This window comes from Macrosteles quadrilineatus, unplaced genomic scaffold (genome assembly GCF_028750875.1).
Source record: "Macrosteles quadrilineatus isolate MER2022 unplaced genomic scaffold, UCM_ALF_1.0 Scaffold_9__3_contigs__length_116548681, whole genome shotgun sequence".
Taxonomy (NCBI): domain Eukaryota; kingdom Metazoa; phylum Arthropoda; class Insecta; order Hemiptera; family Cicadellidae; genus Macrosteles; species Macrosteles quadrilineatus.
This window is the reverse complement of record NW_026542602.1, coordinates 28,907,039-28,929,538: the sequence shown is the minus strand read 5'-3', so window position 1 is coordinate 28,929,538 and position 22,500 is coordinate 28,907,039. Positions and strand designations below refer to the sequence as shown.

General features: G+C 34.9%; 2 protein-coding genes across 3 annotated transcripts in view; one reads left to right on the top strand and one right to left on the bottom strand.

The window, feature by feature from the left end:
- Window positions 1-929, bottom strand: part of LOC129003945 (RAB11-binding protein RELCH homolog) — a 36,636-nt gene extending 35,707 nt beyond the window's left edge. Inside the window, exon 1 of the mRNA XM_054432295.1 lies at window positions 486-929. Within this exon, the coding sequence (XP_054288270.1) occupies window positions 486-726 (241 nt within the window). The 5' untranslated portion in view covers window positions 727-929. The remainder of the gene's footprint in view (window positions 1-485) is intronic.
- A 6,624-nt stretch (window positions 930-7,553) lies between these two features.
- The window catches only part of LOC129003944 (uncharacterized), a 55,327-nt gene continuing 40,380 nt past the window's right edge, over window positions 7,554-22,500 (top strand). Inside the window, exons 1-4 of one of the 2 annotated variants that reach the window (XM_054432294.1) lie at window positions 7,554-7,681; window positions 9,146-9,299; window positions 15,092-18,719; window positions 19,697-19,839. In XM_054432294.1, coding sequence (XP_054288269.1) covers window positions 15,317-18,719; window positions 19,697-19,839 — 3,546 coding nt within the window. In that variant the 5' untranslated portion in view covers window positions 7,554-7,681; window positions 9,146-9,299; window positions 15,092-15,316. The remainder of the gene's footprint in view (window positions 7,682-9,145; window positions 9,300-15,091; window positions 18,720-19,696; window positions 19,840-22,500) is intronic. The other variant, XM_054432293.1, reaches the window with a different exon arrangement.

Sequence of the window (22,500 nt, the reverse complement as noted above, 5' to 3'; positions counted from 1 at the left end):
AGCTAAACGCTATGTACTGAAATCCGTTTTTCGCTCATAACTTATTTATTTGATAACTTACCTCGCTATATGATTATATATTTGTAATCCTCATTAAATTTAGAACAAAGTGGCTATTTTCAAATATTTATAGGCCTATAATTTATACAATTTCATTGAGCGCGAACTTATTTTTTTTTTGAAAATTTTCGAAATTATATTTTTTTTTACCTAAAAATTTTTTTTTGAAAAAATGTTCCTTATGTTTTATATATAATATTGAAGCCCATGATTTTCCAAACAAAATGGTATATAGAACATTAGAATTAACATTGTTTTAAGCTTCTCAGATCCGTTTTAATAAAACCTTGCAAAGGGGCCAAAAATAGGTGGACATTAAGGCCTAAACTATGGACACTCGGAGGGGTAGGCTATAAGGCTTTCTAGCTCATTTGATTTAGGAATAGTAGAGACATGCTAATGGAGTTGAGTTTAAATATACTTACGTATTGCACAGAAATCTGCTTTTGAAAACTGATTTTCAAAATTGCCAGGGTTGGAAAAAAACTCTTTCAGTTTTGGAATTTCTTTTCCACATTCCACAAGCTCTGAATGTAATTCTAGTGCTGTCAACAAAAACCTGTCTTTTAACAATTTATTAGCTACATCACAGTAAGTAATGTGGGATTCATTTAATTTTGTTTGGTTATCTTTTTCCACGTCTCCTATAACTTCTGGTCCACTCATCTTTTGCAAAATAAAATTTTACCAAACTAATAAGTTAGTTGAGGTAATATTGAAAACACCTTATTCATAGCCAAATGATCTTGATAATTAAAATTATTTCACTTTAAGATTGGATATCTCACGTGAACATTTGATGACAATTAAATGCAAGAGGAAGATCAAATATCACAATAATTACGATTTGCAAATAAGTTAAGGGATAAAATATCAAAAACGCCAGCCCCAGACATTGTTTCATAAATAAAATTGTGTAAACCAAGTCGAGTCAGCTCAGCTGGTTCTAGATTTGACGTTTACGACGTTTTTGTTTTTATTTTACACTATAATTTTTTTCCTACTTCAGCACTTCCACCATGTAATTCTTAAAACACATGGCTCACTTACTCTACAGATCATAGTGCCTATGAGCGTATGAATACTAGCATAGACTAACCAACTATACTAGGGTTGCTTTCAGAGAGGTGAAAGCTAGTTGAGCGGAACAAACGTGATTTGATATTTGTATAAGTAACTAAATGTAAAAAGGTCAATAGATTTATTTACTAATGCTGATTTTATTGATTAAAAATATAATAATTCAAATTTACCTCTTCCAGAAGTGCATTATGGTAGTTTTGACCAGGAAAATATTACAGTAGTTGGAATCTGATATTAACATCCAAAAAGGGCATTAAAGTATAAAAAAGACAAAGGGAATTTAACATTCAAATTCAACTGTAGCCTACAACAAAAACATTGGACTTCATTTTTCACCCTTACAATCGGTTAAAGTATTTAAGTATAAAAAAAACAGTAACTATTAAAAAACGAGTATTAATTTTATAACAACAGGAGAGGAAATTTTACATTCAAATTCAACTGTGCAACACAAACATTGGTCTTCATTTCAACCCTTGCAATTGGTTAAACTCAGCTTTCTTTGCTGGAAATAATTTATGATTGTTTATACCAAGTATTCTTGATGGAGGATATGATTGTAATGTAACTGGAATGTAGGTCTTCTGCCATTATTAGGACGATTTAGCGACGGCATTTTAATACTGGCCTTAATAATACCATTGGCCATTAGATACAGAAGATTTTTATTAAAAAGCTGGCTACAAATGTAACATGGGGATGGAATCTAGGGTAGTTGTATTGATAGTCAAAGATAAAACATAGGTCTACGAAAAATGTAGGGCTATTTTAATGTAAGACTCAAATGTAAAACACCTTTAAAAGACTAAAATGAACTGAATTATCAGTCACAGTCATGTATTTCAATGTGTAAAAACTGCAAAAAGACTTACTTATTGAACAATAAAATAAGATGGCTGAAATGTAGGCCTAAACATAGTAATAAGTAAACATCGCATTCAGCTGATTTAAGTGAAAACAGAATAATAATAAGTAGTAAAGAAATGCCTTAAATATACAATGTAGATAATATAATTAGAAATTAGTAACTTTCTTCTGGACAGGCCTAGACAATTATCCATACCGTGGTTAAAAGCGAACTTCTAATACTTATTACGGTTGTAACTGGACTTATGTATAGTCCGTGGCTTGGCAATCAAATAACAGTATTTATATAGGATAGGCTACTGTTATCAACATTTTGAAATTACTGAATTGTTACCAAATTACTGTTTCACAAAATGCAGATTCTATTTTCAGCCGAGCCATTAAAATGAGGATTTGTTAAACAATTATTAATATTACAGAATAGTATTTAATGATATACAACTTTTCACATTTCATAAATTCAGATCAGTGTTCAATCTGTGTTTTATTAACAAGTGTAATAACTTACTGCACCGTCGATGTAATGCAACATAATATAACCTGTGAGGTATTCGGTATTATCGGATTAAATATCGATTTCGATGCAGTTCGATATATCGCTTATTAAATCCTGATTTCTAACTTTGGCTGTTTCTAATCAGCTGGCAACACAAATAGGTTCCCAAGAAAGTAGTCACCGGTCCGTATCCCTCCGCTCCTTATTTATGCTCCGCGCGTTAAGAAAGTAGTTCCGTATATTTTCTCGATTTGCAGTGAATTCCACGCCTTAAAAAATGTTTTAACGGTATTTTCTTGTTTATTAAGGTCATAGGAATGGTTTAAAAACGTTTAAAAGAAAAGTCTAGAAAGTTCAGAAATACCTTAAAATGATTCTCTTATTTACATTTTTCTTGTAAACAAAAAACCTGTCATGGCTACTTTAGTCCCATAAGCCTAATGTTAAAAATTGGAAATTTTAAGTTCGTTTTAAATTGCATTAGCATTATCTAATTGAAATTTGTTTGTTTAAAAACCATCTCACTATTAGTCTAAGTAATTTTGTTAAGTTTGGCTGAAATGCGTTCAGCCGTTATTGAGTGATGTTTCTCTATTTATTGCATTGAAGTTGATCCCAAAGAGCTTCGCTCAAATGATGTTTCTCTATTTATTGCATTGAAGTTGATCCCAAAGAGCTTCGCTCAAATAATTGAAATTTGTTTGTTTAAAAACCATCTCACTATTAGTCTAAGTAATTTTGTTAAGTTTGGCTGAAATGCGTTCAGCCGTTATTTGAGTGATGTTTCTCTATTTATTGCATTAAAGTTGATCCCAAAGAGCTTCGCTCAAATAATTTTTAATTCAGTAATAAAGACGGCTCACTTAACCTGGTGACCCTCAGAGAAACCACTTAAAGTCCATAGGTTTATAATTACCTGTAAGTTTTTTACTTATATACACAGCTAATCCACCAGTAGCTAAATGCTTACAACGGTATGCTGCTAGTATTAAATTGCTTATTGTATTGTAAATCTAAATTTATAGGAACCATTCCAAATAAAATAAATTTGGAATGGTTCCAATAAATTCAGATTTACAATACAATAAGCAATTTAATACTAGCAGCATACCGTTGTAAGCATTGTGACAATTAGAATAATGTATATGCAATTCTAAAAATGCTATGGAAAGGGAGGGAAACAGGTTCACGACACTTAGGAAGTGGTGAAGGAAGTAGTCAAGGCGAGCATTCCGGAGTGTGGGAACCCTTTGTGGCAGTTAGATTAATGTATCTGCCATAATGAAATGCTATAGGAAGGGAGGGAAAAAGGTCCACGACGTAGGAAGCGGTAAAGGAAGTAGTCAAGGCGAGCAGTCCGGAGTGTAGAAACCCTTTGTGGCAGTTAGATTAATATACCTGCAATACTAAAATGCTATAGGAAGGGAGGAAAACAGGTCCACGACGTAGGAAGTGGTAATGGAAGTAGTCGAGGCGAGCATTCTGAAGTGTAGAAACCCTTTGTGACAGTTAGATTAGAGTAACTGCAATTCTAAAATGCTATAGGAAGGGAGGAAAACAGGTCCACGACGTAGGAAGTGGTAATGGAAGTAGTCGAGGCGAGCAGTCCGGAGTGTAGAAACCCTTTGTGACAGTTAGATTAATATACCTGCAATACTAAAATGCTATAGGAAGGGAGGGAAACAGGTCCACGACGTAGGAAGTGGTAGTGGAAGTAGTCGAGGTGAGCATTCTGGAGTGTAGAAACCCTTTGTGAAAGTTAGATTAGTGTAACTGCAATTCTAAAATGCTATGGGAAGGGAGGGAAACAGGTCCACGACGTAGGAAGCGGTGAAGGATGTAGTCAAGGTGAGCAGTCCAGAGTTTTGGAACCCTTTGTAAAAGTTAAATTAATCTATTTGAAATTCTAAAATGCTCTAGGAAGGGAGGGAAACAGGTCCACGACGTAGGAAGTGGTGAAGGATGTAGTCAAGGTGAATAGTCCGGAGTGTGTGAACCCTTTTTGAAAGTTAAATTAATCTATTTGAAATTCTAAAATGCTATAGGAAGGGAGGGAAACAGGTCTACATTACGTATATTACCAATTACTTTGGTTAATTAATGGACGAGAAGTTAGGATTGTTGTTGACTGAGATTTGGTTTTTTTAAGAGGTTGGTCCAGCCTCTTTTAACCTCGCCCGTGCCTGGATCGTTTACAGCAAAGCAATTGGTGAGCCGGTACAGTACAAAGGTGAACTGTACTGATAAAATTTAGTGGCAGTGACCAGGATCCGAACTCACGACATCGCTGCCTTTGGCCCGAAGTTCGCGTGACGCTACCGACTTGAGTCACCGACTCACCATTATTTGCCCCGACTCATGGGTTGATTTGCCCATACAAATAACATTATTGTGTATAGCAGTGACACCGGTAAGTGTGCTAGGTGTGGGTGGACTCTTTCATTATTGCGCTCATGTTCACTCATCCTGTTACGCGCAGAATAAGCGTACTACTAGTATATATATGTGTGTCCGTTAGCGCGATAACTCGAGCAAAAATGATCCGATTTTGATGAAATTTGGTACAAACGTGTAAACCTACATTTATTCGAACGAGTTCGCGATCCAGTATAATCGGACCATAGGAACAGGGGTTTATGGGGTAAAAGTGGGGTTTTCCCATTTTTTTACCCTAAAAACAAAAAAAATTGCCATTTCTTTCTAAACCATTTTGTAGAGCTTAAAAAATATAATTTAGTATACTAATTGCGCTGTTGTATGCCTAACTGTCACGGAGAAAATTCAAAAATAGTGTAATTTAAACTTCCCTTGTTATTCTTATGGAGAAAATTAAAATTTTTGTACTTTAATTGTTGATGAATATATATTTATAACATTATGCAAATTTGGTAAAACTGAGTTTTCACTACTTATGTTATTTTGACTTTTTTTTACTTTATTTACCTAAATTAGACTTTTTTGAGCACTTTTTACATTTAACACTTTTGGGGGAAACGCCGTTTTCACCCTCAAAATCGCGTTTAAAGTTTGCCAAAAATTATCACAATAAGGCCATAGGTAATTAGGCCTATCTTATGTCGACCTCCAGTCAACGCTCTAAAAATTAATTTTTTTTTATCTGTTCGTTTTTTAATGCTGATTCCAAAAATGATATTCATTTTTTGCGGAAACGTCCCGTTTTCCCGGAAAATGGGAAAAACGGGAAAAATAATTTTTTTCTCAAAACCCATGTTGTGGGTACTTATATTGTGCGGAATTTCCTCCTGAACAAGAATACACTATTAAGTAAAATATCACCGGAAAAGCGACCGCGCTGGCTACTTATGTACTGCCGCGTGGCGATAGCATTGCGGGTGACTCTAAGCCATTGTAGAATGCGGGCTTTATTTTGGGTTAGGATTGGCTAGGTTAGGTTAGGTTAAGTTTGGTTAGGTTAGGTTAGGTTAAGTTAGTTTAGGTTATGTTAGTTTAGGTTAGGTTAAGTTTGATTAAGTTAGGTTAGGTTAAGTTTGGTTTGGTTAGGTTAGGTTAGGTTAGGTTAAGTTTGGTTTGGTTAGGTTAGGTTAAGTTTGGTTTGGTTAGGTTAGGTTAGGTTAAGTTTGTTTAGGTTAGGTTAGGTAAGGTTAGGTTTGGTTAGGTTAGGTTTGGTTAGGTTAGGTTAGGTTTGGTTAGATTAGGTTAGGTTAATTAGGTTAGGTTAAGTTTGGTTAGGTTAGTTTAGTTTATCAATAACATGAGTTTTGTAAGTAAATGGACCTAAAATTGTGGTATGCGGGCTTTATTTAAGGTTAGGTTAGTTTAGGTTAGGTTGAGATTGGCTAGGTTAGTTTACTTACAATACTCATGTTATTGATAAACTAACCTAATCTAAACTAACCTAATCTAAACTAACCTAACCAAACCTAACCTAACCAAACCTAACCTAACCAAACCTAACTACTTAAACTAACTTAACCTAACCTAAACTATACTAACCTAACCAAACTTACCTAACCTAACCTAAACTAACCTAACCAAACTTAACCTAACCTAACCTAACTTAACCAAACCTAACTTAATCAAACTTAACCTAACCTAACTTAACCTAACCTAACCTAACCAAACTTAACCTAACCTAACCTAACCTAACCAAACTTAACCTAACCTAACTCGAAATAAAGCCCGCATTCTACAATGGCTTAGAGTCACCCGCAATGCTAGCGCCATGCGGCAGTACATAAGTAGCCAGCGCGGTTGCTTTTCCGGTGATATTTTACTTAATAGTGTATTCTTGTTCAGGAGGAAATTCCGCACAATTTGAGTACCCACAACATGGGTTTTGGGAAAAAAAATTATTTTTCCCGTTTTTCCCATTTTCCGGGAAAACGGGACGTTTCCGCAAAAAATGAAAATCATTTTTGGAATCAGCATTAAAAAACGAACAGATTTTTAAAAAAAATTAATTTTTAGAGCGTTGACTGGAGGTCGACATAATTACCTATGGCCTTATTGTGATAATTTTTGGCAAACTTTAAACGCGATTTTGAGGGTGAAAATGGCGTTTCCCCCAAAAGTGTTAAATTAAATGTAAAAAGTGCTCAAAAAAGTCTAATTTAGGTAAATAAAGTAAAAAAAAGTCAAAATAACATAAGTAGTGAAAACTCAGTTTTACCGCAAATTTATTTATTTCATCCTATACTATTGATGTATGGTCAAAAAACACTTTTTACCATCCCCGTAGCAGCAAACCTAAGCACTCGTTAAAAACAATGTTATTTAAATAGGGAATAAATAACCTATGTCTTATTTATGGAAATATTTTAGTAAAAATAAAATCAGACAAGTTGAAATTCGCTTAGTCTGCAGGTTTGCTGCGGCGGGGATATTAATACTCATTGTGTATTCCGCTATCTATGTTGAGTGTCTGCACATAACCATCACATTATCACAAAACAGTTTATGAAGAAAGAAGAATACAAAGCTGATGGCGAATGGCGATTGGAAGAGAAGAGACTGAAGAAAAGAACACTGCAGTCTGCACTGACTGAGAACGAGAACTGAGACTGAGTAATGTGCGATGATAGGATAGGAAGTGTTTCGTGAAACAATAATGGTTGAAATTTTATTTTTGTTTCTGGCTAGAGAACTATTTACTTTCAAGTGACTCGTGTTTCAGTGGTTTATAATTTGTCTGTGGTAAGTAAATGTTTGATTCCAAAGCTGATGGTGAAAGTAACATGCCTACTTAAGCCAGAGCCAAGATTTATTCTTTGCACCTGCAGTCTGCAGTGATAGCGAGATTCTCGCCGTGCTTCCATGTCATTTTGTTTGCCAATATTTACACCAAAAGACAAGAGGAACTGAACAGAAAAATGATCATTCGATCCTCACTTCATCCAGCTAATGTATGGTACATCGGTTAACAATTGAAATACTTTAAACTACTCGCTAGCGTTATCACTTCATGCTCATTGACATGGTTTGTTTATATTTGAAATAGATCCATTCCTAGGAGTTAAATCAAGCTCGTCTTAGAAATCTCGGTTATCAGTGGCCGAAAGCCGAAGCATAACAAATTTACCCTTGAAATCGTAAATTGCTCATGTCTAAAGTTTAACCCTCCGAGTGTCCATAGTTTAGGCCTTAATGTCCACCTATTTTTGGCCCCTTTGCAAGGTTTTATTAAAACGGATCTGAGAAGCTTAAAACAATGTTAATTCTAATGTTCTATATACCATTTTGTTTGGAAAATCATGGGCTTCAATATTATATATAAAACATAAGGAACATTTTTTCAAAAAAAAATTTTTAGGTAAAAAAAAATATAATTTCGAAAATTTTCAAAAAAAAAATAAGTTCGCGCTCAATGAAATTGTATAAATTATAGGCCTATAAATATTTGAAAATAGCCACTTTGTTCTAAATTTAATGAGGATTACAAATATATAATCATATAGCGAGGTAAGTTATCAAATAAATAAGTTATGAGCGAAAAACGGATTTCAGTACATAGCGTTTAGCTAAGAATGCATAGCCTAACCATAGCTAGGAATCTGGCTGATAATTTACATCAATATCACTACCTACTTCTTCAGGATCATCAACCAGCACTTCAAAACCACTTAAATCTTCTTATAATGCACCACGTATATCACTACTTTTGATTTTTAACACTAAAACAATGATAAACGTAATAAAACACATCAGTCATCGGTCCGGGGGAACCTAGCTATTTACAAATACACGCACGTCAGCTGTCTGCTATAATATTTTCGGAACTAAAATGAATAGCGCTTAGAGACAGACCTCTGGAGAAAGCTTAGAATATTACAGAAAGAACGATACCTAACTCGATCCAGTTCAATCCGATTCAGTCAGTCATAGAGCCTTCGCCGTAAACGATGTTTGTGCGTCTTAAAAGCGACGCGTGACCCTACACAAAGTGTGTTGTGCGTCGTTTTTATGACGCGTGACACTCGGAGGGTTAAGTTTTTTAATGGGCTCAAAACATTTTTCAAGCCTGTTTGTGAACCACTAAACTTAATTAATCATGACTGTAGGCTACAGTACTTATAGTTAGGTCTTCCTACCTAGTCAAAACTTTTCTATCCTGAATAGGCCTAGCCTACCTAAGTGCTGCTGAAAATTCTTGTTTTCTAGGAAATGCATTAAGTTTGCCACTAATGCCCCACTGTTCTGAATAAGGCTCGAGGAAAGTACGAAGAAAGATAGTAAAGAAGGAAAGTAAGGAAATTAAAGAAGGAAAGATTAAGGTATTAGGTACTTAGGCCTAGTCCTACAAAATACTGAAAAGGTATGCCTACTTACTTAACTAAAACAATTTGATTTTTTTTAATGAACTAACTTAACTTACCGTAACTCAAATCACTGGAACTAACTCACCTGTCAGCGAAGAAATCACAAACTCAGTAATAACTTAAGCCTTTTAAACTATGTTTTTTAAGTAAGTTTTTTCCTAAACCTGGGTAAAATCAGTCTCCAGCTTTAGATCTGTTGAGGTTATTGGTTTTAAAACACTTGACTAAAAGCTCAGTATTCTATTCCACCGGCTATTTGGAGAAAGTAGGCGTGTGTCAGATTGCTGACCGTTTATTTTTGCTTACTTTTCCTGAGTTAATCAGTAGATTAGGTATTCTTGCCCCGTTGCGAAGCACAGGTAGAACATCTAAAAAAAATCTAAAAATATTATCACAAAAAAAGCCTACAATGTTGCAGCAACATGTGAAATGATCACAACATTGTTGCATTTATGACATACTGGGTAGCCTAAAATTGGTTTTGAAAGTCCATGATTATTTTCAGAATTTATTCAAAGGAAAGTAAATGATAGAACATCAATGCATGTTCCCTGTAGATTCTACAACACATGGTACAATCTGTAATAAGTGGAATATTACTCAGCATGATCCTCAATTTTTTAGATTCTAATTTGGATTAGAAATTCCTAGATTTAACCAGTCTCTATTATAAAAAAAACCTGTTGATTGACACCTCTTGCACACGCAAGCCTTTCGATACATTTAGGTCATACCACAGACAATAGACCATGGTACGGTATTTCTTTTGTCTATGGTCATACCCATAGCGTCCATCTGACTTTTCCATAAGGGGGGCCTGGAGGGTTTGGAATAACCCCTAGTAAAGAGTGGTTATATTTAAAAGTAATGTTTAAAAATCTAGATATGAAATGGTTGAATTGTACACATTTTCGTACTAAAATTTGCTTGACCAATTTATTCTTTTTGCATAGTTAAATTTTTAAATTCAAAAACTGCTTTAGCCACTAAGTAGGCCACCCAAGTGATACTTGGCCTCCCCAACACAATGCCTCCATTCATATTTATTGCTTGCCTCTTCCTCACTTTTTTCCCCAGTCTCCTTACCCACTTGGTCCAACTATCTCAGCTTTTAGCCTTCCAAGGGGTACTCTGCCTTCTGATTTAGGACCTTTTCCGTTGATTCCCTACCACTAGTTTTTTGAGCAATAGATTATTAGCAATAGAAGTGGTAGTGAATTAAACTTTGGTTAGGTTAGGTTAGTTTAGAGTTAGAAAAACCTAACCTAACCACAATCCACTAGTGGACTAGTCAATAAGAGCCAATAAGATTTATTGCAGCCATTAAACATAAAATTTTGTAATAGGCATTGTTACAATAGTACTTACGGAAAGTTAAAAATAGAATCATACATCAGTTATAAATTTCATTATATAGGCCTACAATATCCTATTTAGATTCTAAACATGATATGTCATTAGGCCTATTTAAAAATTCTTCCTGAGTGCAGAATGCTTTTGATTTTAAAAACTCAGTAGGCCTAAGTTTACCCAATCTTTCTTTTAAATTGGTTTAAAGGTAGTTTACAAAAACAAGTAGGTAGCTCATTGAAGAAAATATGCTACATTTAAAAATGGCTGGGTTCCTATTTAAAGATTTTGAAAGTCGAATTTGAGGTGTGACTAGGTTATTTTTGTGCCTCGTGTTGTATGGATGAGAATAGCTGAAAGATTTTAAGAGGTTGTTTTTTATATAAATTAAATTTCAAAGAATGTACATAGATGGCAGGGTAAGCAAATTTAAATTGGAAATGTGATCCCTACAGGATTCTTGATCTTGCAATCCTAGCATAGCTATAAAGGGCTTTCTTTTGCCAAACAAAATGCTTTCTGAGCAAAATGTTAACCACTCTCAGAGACGAACCATAAAGCAGCTGTGAGTTAAAAAAACCGTAGTAAGTCTTTAACAAAGTATTAAAACTCACACATGATCTAAGTTTTCTCAAAAGAGACAGTTTATTCTAGCCAATCTTTATAAAGTTGTGTAGGCCTAATGTGGTTATCCCAGCTTAATCTGTTAAGATGGATACCTAAGTGTTTGACTGTTTTATAAGCATCAGTGGGTTGATATTTTTTTAGTGAAAAGTAGATGAATTCTGTTTTCTCCTCATTGATAGCCAAATTACGGTATTGATTTTATACCAGAATTTAACACAGTTTAGGGCATGATTAGGATCAGACCCAACTGTTAAAATATTAATCATCTTTACAGAACAGGGTACCGGTACCTAGTATCATCAGCATAAAGTATTGATTGAGTAGGGATATTAAAACTAAAGCTGTTAATAAAACTCAAAACAGGAAAGGTCCTAAAATGGACCCCTACGGAACACCAGCATTCAATTTTTAATAAATCAGAATAATCATCACCTATCACGACCTGCTTTTTACGGTTTCCAAGTTAGGATTGAATGATATTTAGTTCACAGTTCCTAACGCCATAGTAATATTGTCACCTTTCTTGTGAATTGGCGTTACTCTGGAGGTTTTTGAACAATCAGTAAACTTGCCTTCAATTAAAGCGAAATTTATAAGATGTTGGGTTCCAAAAATAGGATGTAAAGGTTCCAGGATAAAATCAACTAGGCCTACATTTACAACCATCTTTCACCGCATTAAACAATAAAAGTTAGGCTAAATATAAATAGTTATCAGACTAGTTCTCCTGCACAGATAAGAAAATTTGACTCTGAATAAAAAAATATTTATAAATGTAAAAACAGTAAAGAAGAGAGTCTGAAAAAAATTGATAAAAGTGTAGACCAACCTATGCTGATGGACAATGGAGGTTGAAACATGATTCGGAACTGAGGAAGTTATTAAAAGTCCCACGTAATATTGTGCCCGAATTACAGAGTAGATGGATAAGATGGGCAAAACATGTCATGAGAATAGAAGGTTCCTTAACAAAGTTTATTCTGGAGAATAAATCAGGGAACTTTCCGTTAACTCACTACCACTAATGATGTAATTACTCATCTTGAATTATTGAGTTGCTCTAAACCATATTCTTTGCACCGCTGTCCAATGCGCACTCGGTTTAACTAGCGTCTCGGGGACCTGGTCAGAAACTGATATTTTTAATTATAAAATAAAACTCTCATAACCTAACCTAACCAACCAAACTTGCTGATAATATAATACTTTAATACATTTCATTGAAATGATATAAGATAAAAGTCGAATGAAGGTTTACTAATAAATAAAAAAATATTTCTATATTTTTTTATTTATAGGCTAATTTTTTTTTAATTAGCCTACCTATAAAATTAAACTGTCATAACCTAACATAACCAACCAAACTTGCTGATGATTTAAAAAGATAGGCCTATAAGATAAAAAACAAATGAAGGTTTACTAAAAAAAAATTGTTCATAAAATAAAATTATAATACCCCTACCGCAGCAAACCTGCCGACTAAGCGAATTTCCATTTGTCTGAATTGATTTTCAGTTACTGTAAATATATTTTATAACATTAGGTTTAACGAGTACCTAGGTTTGCTGCTACAAGGAAACTAATAAAGTGTGTTTTTGAGTAAAATATTGATAGCTTAGTACAAAATAAATAAATTTGCCAAGTTTGATCAACATATATCCATAAACAAGCAAACTACAACATTTGACAATATTTATTCTCCATAAGAATAACATGGGAATTTTAAATTTACAATTTTTTAAATTTTCTCCGTTACTAATAATTGAACAAAAATACTTTTATATACTAAATTATTTGTTTTTTTAAGCTCTTTAAAAAGGTCTAAAGAGAAATCGGGAAATTTTGTGTTTTGAGGGTCAAAAGTGAGAAAAACCAATTTTTACCCCATAAAACCCCCCGTAAAGCCCCGTTCCCATGGTCCGATCGTGCTGGTTCGCGAACTCATTCAAGTTTATCCCGCTTTACACCTTCAAACCAAATTTCATCAAAATCGGACAAAAATTACTCAAGTTATCGCGTTCACGGACGTATATATATATATATATATATTTTGTTATTGTATACATCAATGAGGGCTACTTTAAATGTTACTAAGCAAATCAAAATACCACAGTACCCTAAAAATAAAATAAAATAAAATAAAATAAAATGTTTTTAGGGTACTGTGGTATTTTGATTTGCTTAGTAATATATATATATATAAAAATTTGAACGAATGGTGTTTTTGGCCTCTGGGGACATCAAAATGAAAAAGTAAATCGGTCCCGGGTCTAGGTCTTACCGTGCCACCTACGGTATTAGCTACTTCCCTATAGGGAAATTCGCTAAAAGCCTCAAATTCTAACAAAAAATGTACAGTTAAGGAATAATTGCATTCTAAGCAAAAATCTTTGTCAAAATTTTAATGTCACTGGCGGGATTCAAACTGGATACCTCCCGAACATGAGTCGAGTGCGCTACCCACTACGCCACGATCACCGATGGCTGTGTAACATATCGTTGTGGTAATGGTGTTCCCTCAAGAGAGGAGTGATGCTATACTATCTATTAGAGGTGCAAAAGTATACCCCAATGTCTTCTGTTAAATTAAGCTGAAATAAAAAAAATATATATATAGCCTACAAACAAATAATCACACCTGATTTTAATAAGGTAATAAAATTAAAAGAATATCATACACACACTATAGGTCGGCCGACTAGAAAACGACCTGGCGAAATTTTTAGCGCATGTAGGGGAGGTAACGGCGAGGGAGGGTATGTTCCCCCTCTCCGCCAATGGCCGTTTTCACACTGCACGAAACGACACCGACATGGCGCCGCCCCAGTGTCGTGGGATTTGGAATCATGTGTTACCAAATAGAACTGCTTACATAATGATATAATAATATTTCATGATGCTCAAATATTGATGCGATTTAGGCTATACAATATTTTTTGCAGGACCTATTTTTCTCAAGTTATGAAGAACATAATTGTTAACATTTTGATCAGCTGTATATTTAATTGCTGTTAATATTTATAAAAGGTTGGGGGTGGGGCGGCAGCGGAGTGGGGGGAGAGCCATAGTCTGTCTCATTCCCACAGCTCGGTATCTCTCTCTCGCACCAATGCTACGAGGAGGACGCTTTCTAAGCGGCCGACCTATAGTGACTTGTAGGGCCAATAGCCCCTATATTCTAGTATTAAAATTTTTTTCAATTTATATAATCACAGCTGTGTTTACACCAAAAATAAAAAGACATAAAATAAGATTCCCATGGTATTTTTAAATGTGAATTATTTTATTCCGTAACAACCTTTTGGTGCATAATTAAGAAAAATTAATAATTTTCCCCAAAATTTCATCCACAGACCTTTAAAATGAGACCTCTCCCAGCTTTCTACGGCCTCCCGTTCGCTCACAGTTTCAATATAAAATTTTGGGCTTACGGAATTATATAAATAGATAAGTACAGCTGAGGTATTTTTAACATCAGGTATATGGAAAGTTCCCTTTAGAAAGGAATTATGATCTTAAAGGGCAATTTATGAAATAATGGATAGTTTTGTGCAAGGTTTCTCGTCAAGACGAACATTTTAAGTATTTGGTTTACGGAGTTGTGGCTTCTAGTTTTCTCAAAAGTTCATGGGTAATTTGGGGTTTTATATATGGATTTTGGCTAGGTTAATTTGATGAGGGCCCCTTTTTAATGATGCTACTAATGCTTCTTTTACAAACATGGTTAAATTGAGTTCCAATAAACAGTTAAGTTGATTAAAATTAATAATCACCTCTTAATTTTTAAACTGATCTCTAATTTTTTTTCCAGGTTTGTTTTGACGAAGACCAGTGGAAATTAGCCATTGAATTAATGAAGCGCATAGGACATTGAATTTAGAGTGCCAATTCTGTACAAATTTTCAAGTTAATGAATAACGGTCTAAGAAATATGTTTGTCCAATCAGATACTGGTCTCAAATTAAAGAATTTATACTAATCTGATAAAAATTATGTGGTCTGTGTGGGAAGAAGTGATTGGTGTGAGTGTAACAAAATGGATGATGGGGAAGTTATTTTGATTGCTCCAGATAATAAAAATCAAGATGGTTCTCAGACATATTTCATTTTAGACCCTTGCTCTTCAGAGGATTGTGTTGATGGTCCTACCGGTATAGAACTTATTGATTTAACAGACGATTATAAAGTCAAGAATACAGGAGCAATTGCAGTTGTATCTACGAGCAGTTCTGGTGCTTTAGAAATCACACTGAAGAAACCAAAAGAAGAAATGGATCCTAAAAACCTATCTGAAATGGAAGAAATTGGTTGGGAGGTTACAACCAATAGTGAGAGTGATCCTATTATTGATATGATTACTGATGATGACACAGTGCATCATGTAAAAGACGAAGAGGATGTTGACGTTGAAGAAATCACCATTCATGACCCAAGTGATAAAAGTAAACCAAAAGGTGAACCTGAATTAATTGACATAAGCGAAGCGGAGGAAGTTCAACAAGAAAGCCAGAATGATCAAGATGATGACCCTGAAGAAGATGTTCTGTTTATTGATGATGCTAAGTATACTGAACTGCAAGATGAAGTTGCTCCTGAAAGTATGCAAGAACTCAACAACTTAAAAGAACATGTAATTCAACAGATAGAGGGCAAAAGAGAAGAAGATACCACAAATAAAGTTTCAGTGAATTCAGAAAATGCCACGCTAGATGACAGTGGTGATGTTAAAATAATAGATGTTATTGAGAACAAGGGAGATAAACTGGAAAATGTTATCACAATGTCATTTGATATTGTATCTGGTCCAGTTACTTCAAAAACATTGAACCAAACTGTAAATTCTCAAGAGGCTATTGTTCATGGCCAGGTGTTTGAAATACCATCTGAAAATAAAAATGTTAATGAGAATGAAAAGGAATTAACTGATAGTACAAATACCGCATTAACTTTGCTAGAATTAGCTGGAAGCACAGGTGCAACTCTTACGAACATAGACATTAAATCAGATAATATTTTAATCTCAGATAGCTCATCAGTTCAAGAAAATAATGCTCACGTGGAAGAAACTGAAATTGATCCAAATGAACCAACATTAACTACTCTTCAACCTGTTCAGCTTGACACTACAATGCAAAGCACCATTACCTCTGAAACTTCTTTTTCTAAAGCAAGTGATACACAATGTGCAATTCCTAACCCTTCCTCAAAAACTAAAACTGATGTCTCGTCGGCACCAAAAACGCCAATTTCTAGAACATCTGATGATGTATTACAACGATTAAGGGATGGGGATACCCCAAGACAACTGATGGGGAAGGAATCTGGAAGACGAGGTAGAGATGTCATTTACATGAGTCCCATGGTGACTCAGGCAGAAATTGCTCAAGAGTTCATGGACAGACAATTGCAGAAAAATCCATACACAGAACCTACTGGAGGAGATTATTTGTTTGCCATGAAACTAACACATAGATTAGCAACCAAGATTGCACCCTCTGGGACAACTGTACAGCAGCCTGAAGAAACAACTAATGAAACAAAAGAAGATGGTGACATTACAGCTAACTCCCAAAAGAGTTTATCTTCAGAAAACAACCTTAAGCCTATTTCAAATACTGAGATTGTAAAAGAGGCTAAGAAAAACTATGCAATATCTGATAAGATTGAACTTTTAAAAATTTTAGAAGATGATCCTGATGACCCCATTTCTTCCACAGATGAAAGTCAAATTGTTTTAGAGCAGAAGGTAAAGTCAGATAGAAAGAGACTGTCAAACGCTCCTTTGATAAGGATGAACCCAGAATTGGAAAAAGAATTGGCATTAAAACAGTTGCAAGATTTCAGTCAAGGAAGTGAACGTGGAAAAAAGAAAGTCAGTTTTAGCCCTGATAGAAAAATTAAATTAGAGAAAGGTCAAGAAAGAAATAATAACCTTAATTCTCTAAAGAAAACTACCAATGTAACTAGAAAGAGACGTAGTGAAATTTTAGCTCAACCTTTTAAGAAAATAAAAAAAGAAGCTGTTAAATCTGTTAATGCAGCTCCACAGCTAATAACTGAAACGCTTATTGTTGAAGGTCAGGCAATTAGTGATGACCTTTCCACAAAAGATAGTAAATCATTAAAACAATATTCTAACAAAAGACTGTCGAGGAGCTCTGAAACTCCTCCTCGCCACTTACCTATGGATATAGTGCTAAATGGAATTGATGATCTGCCCACAGAGGGTTCGTCAACTAATAAAATCTTTAAAGCTACTAATCCAAGGAAAAGAAAAGCAGAGCTGCAAGAAAAGAGACAGAAACAAATTGCTAATGTGTTTCAAACAAACAAACCTCAGAAAAGGAGAGGAAGGCCACCTAAGAGAAAACCATATCCAACAAATGATGAATTGAATAAAGAGTTTCTTCTAAAGGCTACGTTGGAAACTAACAACGGATTACACGAGAATAATCTAGAGAGTCCCAATCAAAGTACAATCCCTCCTGATGCTGAAGAGAAACCTATAAAAACAAAAAAAATGAGAGAAATTGAACGCCTTCTCGGGGATGAAGGAGCTATAAATATGCTTTACTCTATAGAGCAAAAGAGGGCTTCTGGGGGGGATTCAAAAAGAGGAATGCTGCCCTCATATCGCAGAAAAAAGAGAGATTTGATTCTTAAAACCAAGCTTGTTAAATCTGCCGTTTTACGGCAAACAACAAATTCACCTCACCCAGTTGGAAGACTTTCTCTGCGCGGTCAAACCCCCAAAGAAGAGGTCAAAGAAGAGGAATCAAGTGAAAAGGCAGCATCTCGAAAAATGTCTGTGGATTCTCATGATTCCCACCACTCTCTTTCGTCTCCACCACCTGAGGCCTTCCCATTCCCAGCAAAGATTGTACCGGCAGAAGCTTCAAGAATCATTAGAAGGCATTCTTCAAGCAGTAATTACTCAAGTCGTAGTAACAGTCCACGGAGACAAAGTGTTGATGGAGAACGAACTATCATTACCTCTCCAGGAGAAAAAAACAGTGAAGCTGAACAAATAGATTCTTCATTTATCAATAACAGCAAGCAAAAACCAGTTAAATCACCACAGCATTTACTTGGAAAATCTATAAAAAGTCCTGACAACAAATCTGAAAGAGAAACAGTAGATAAAGCCAAGGAAAGTAACAATAAAGAGCTTACTCCCCAAACTACTCCTGCTATAGAATCTAAGAAAACCCCAATGTCCCTAAAGAACACCTCTAAGTTAGCTGATAAAGTCGAAATTCCGAGAAGAGGAAGGAGAAGAATATTTATGACTAGCAAAATGAAGAACCACTTACAATTAAACACTTCACTTGCTGCTGCTGTTGAAGATTTTGCTAAAGAAAATAAAAGTGGTGGCAAAAACATTCCAGTCGAGACTCCAAAAAAACTATCCACATCTGCAGTTCCTACTTCCAAAGCAGGTAAAGTTTCTTTTGTAGGATTTCACTTTAAATTCATTTAATTTCAACTTTTAAAACATTAAAACCAGTGAATGCGTTTTGAGTTGTTCTTCATGAATTGTTCATTTAACTTTCTAAAATTCTCTGTGTGAATAATTGAATGGAATTTTTCTGGTTAGGCCTGATTTGAAACAGCTTTGTTTGTATTAATATTGTGTTTCATTGTGATCAATGTTCTTAATTGTGAATCATGATAAAGGTACTGTTAAGAAAGTGGTATTGGCTGTAGTAATCATGAATTTAGTAATTTATTTGGTTTTGTGAAATAACAATTGTTATTTCATTCATATGCTCTAAAGGAGAAACACTTATTTTTTCATAAAACATTTTGGCATACGGTACATGAATAGTAACTAGAACTAGGTCATGTCAACGTGAATTTGGTCATCGCAATCGTGAAGAGGCCTATTATATGAACCGAGGATTTTATTTTAAAGTTTGAGTGAGAGCTTCATTTATATTTGATTGTTTATATAATTTAGCAATTGAAACAGTTCATACTTTTTTTTACTCTCTGTACTTTTATATAAATCTGTACTTTTTAAACAACCATAAAATAAGTTCCTACAATTATACCCATTAATTTTATCTCCAACCACAGAAATGTAATGGCTGACTGGAACTTGCTCTTATTTTATTAAACAGTTTATTATTAAATTTTAAACCTTTAACCCGATTGAGTTATTTACCAAATATTTTTAAAGAATACCTAATTTTGGAAATCACAAGTTCATAAAAGTTTTCAACATGTTGACACAAGAATATAGCCTATGTAATATAAAAAATGCTTGATATTTAAACAAGCAACTTGAAATATAATTATTTTACTATTTCAAACAGAAAAGTCTGTAATGAAGTGGATTAAGTTAATGTGAAAGAGTTAGGTAACTTATGTGAATTTGTCTAGTTTGTATGATAAAACGAGAATCTGTTTATAGTATACAAAAAGGCATCAGATAAAGTCAGGACCCCAAAGTCGTCCAAGGTTTACAAGGAGCTGACTTTGAAGAGACACGACCGAGTAGTCGAGATCAGTTTGACTCCCGTCTCCACTAAACTGCAAAACGCATTCAACGTCAATGTAAGTTTGAAAATAATTTCCATAGCCTACTTTAAAGATGGATTTAAATTTTAATACTTTGTTCACTTGGTTGGCAAATTTGAGCAAGAGTTAGCCCTGGGAGTATTATTTGATGTACCATGTTTCCGTCCATTGTCATTATTGCCACTCTCTTACAAGTACGAATCAGGGAGAAGAGAGGCATACTTGGTGGTGGGGGGGGGGGGGGGGGGTGACAGCCCCAGACAGAAAACTTATCTTCAACCTGACCATCTTGGATTTTTATGTAATTTTTTAGTAGTAGGGTAGTAGGCCTATTTTGAGTCCTGAATCCAAATATATATTTTTATTTAGCTCAAAAATATTTTATATATAGCCATAATTCAGCAAAGCGTATACTCTCCTAGATACAAAATACTTATTAATTTTTTTTTACTTATTCACAGGTGATAATTTTTTAGTTAGTGAATTTACATGGATATTCATATTAATAAAGGTTGATAATAAATTGTCAAATAGGCTATAAGAAAATAATTTGAGCAAAACTTAGTATGGTAAGTCCAGAAATATTTGTTAACGCTCAGATCACGAATAGTTCATGTTCAGGACCTATGTTTGGTCTCCCCACTGTACAGTATGACTTCAGTGTCAGTCTGTGTAGTAAAATAATAGATGAGTGAACGAAGTGAACTAATCTATGTATCGTGTATAGCGGAGTCGGAGAAAAGTTGTCCGCTGGAGTATGTGTGTGTGTGTGTGTGTTCGCACCTAAAACTCAAGAACCGTTGCACTTATAGCGTTCAAATTTTGCACAAATAGTTATGACACCAGTGTAAAGACACCATTAAAATTCTAGACGATTCCGCTCAGTAGTAATTATAAAATACTTAAAAAACATTTTTAAATTTGTCCCATAAGAATAACATTAGGAGCTACCTTCTTCTTATTTTTATTTGTTTACGTTTTGCGACCAACAATTTTGTTGTCTACTTAAGACAGAGAGAACGACTTTTACTCTAAGCTCTTTCATTCATGGAGTAAACAGTTTGGCGTCTATGAATATATATCATTATAATTTCACAGCTTTCAGAATAATGTTATTTAAGCTAATTAAATCTCACAACTTTCATAATAATAAATTGAACTTAACAATATTAGTCGGCAGTTATATACCGTTTATGTTCAGTATTAAAATTTCGCCTTTTAATTAAAAGTATATAGGTATGTATGTATTTAGAACAAAGCAGCTTTTTACATTATTCAATTTAATGTTGGCATTGAATATTAAATATTCAAAAATGTTGGTATATTTTTATACTAAAATGCTATGCGAAGGGGGGGGGGGGAACAGGTCCCCGACGTAGAGAGTAGTAAAGAAAGCGGAAAGGTGAGCAGTGAAAAGAAAGGAGAACGGAAACCCTTTATGACTGTTAAATTAACGTATCTGTAATACTTAAATGCTATGGAAAGATAGGGAAACAGGTCTACGATGTAGGAAGTAGTGAAGGAATTAGTGAAGGAAGTAGTCAAGGCGAGCGCTGCGGAATGTGGGGGGCCTTTATGACAGTTAGAATAATGTATCTGCAATTCTAAAAATGCTATGAAAAGGGAGAGAAACAGGTCCACGATGTAGGAAGTGGTGAAGGAAGTAGTCAAAGTGAGCAGTCCGGAGTGTGGGAAGCCTTTGTGACAAATAGAATAATGTATCTGCAATTCTAAAAATGCTATGGGAAAGGAGGGAAACAGGTTCACGACACTTAGGAAGTGGTGAAGGAAGTAGTCAAGGCGAGCATTCCGGAGTGTGGGAACCCTTTGTGGCAGTTAGATTAATGTATCTACCATAATAAAATGCTATATGAAGGGAGGGAAACAGGTCCACGACGTAAGAAGCGGTAAAGGAAGTAGTCAAGGCGAGCAGTCCGGAGTGTAGAAACCCTTTGTGGCAGTTAGATTAATATAACTGCAATTCTAAATTCCAATAGGAAGAGAGGGAAACAGGTCCATGACGTAGGAAGCGGTGATGGAAGTAGTCAAGGCAAGCAGTCCGGAGTGTAGAAACCCTTTGTGACAGTTAGATTAATATACCTGCAATAATAAAATGCTATAGGAAGGGAGGGAAACAGGTCCACGATGTAGGAAGTGGTAATGGAAGTAGTCGAGGCGAGCAGTCCGGAGTGTAGAAACCCTTTTGACAGTTAGATTAATATACCTGCAATAATAAAATGCTATAGGAAGGGAGGGAAACAGGTCCACGACGTTGGAAGTGGTAATGGAAGTAGTCGAGGTGAGCATTCTGGAGTGTAGAAACCCTTTGTGACAGTTAGATTAGTGTAACTGCAATTCGAAAATGCTATGGGAAGGGAGGGAAACAGGTCCACGACGAAGGAAGCGGTGATGGAAGTAGTCAAGGCGAGCAGTCCGGAGAGTAGAAACCCTTTGTGACAGTTAGATTAATATACCTGCAATACTAAAATGCTATAGGAAGGGAGGGAAACAGGTCCACGACGTAGGAAGTGGTGAAGGAAGTAGTCAATGTGAGCAGTCCGGAGTGTCGGAAGCCTTTGTGACAATTAGAATAATGTATCTGCAATTCTAAAAATGCTATGGGAAGGGAGGGAAACAGGTTCACGACACTTAGGAAGTAGTGAAGGAAGTAGTCAAGGCGAGCATTCCGGAGTGTGG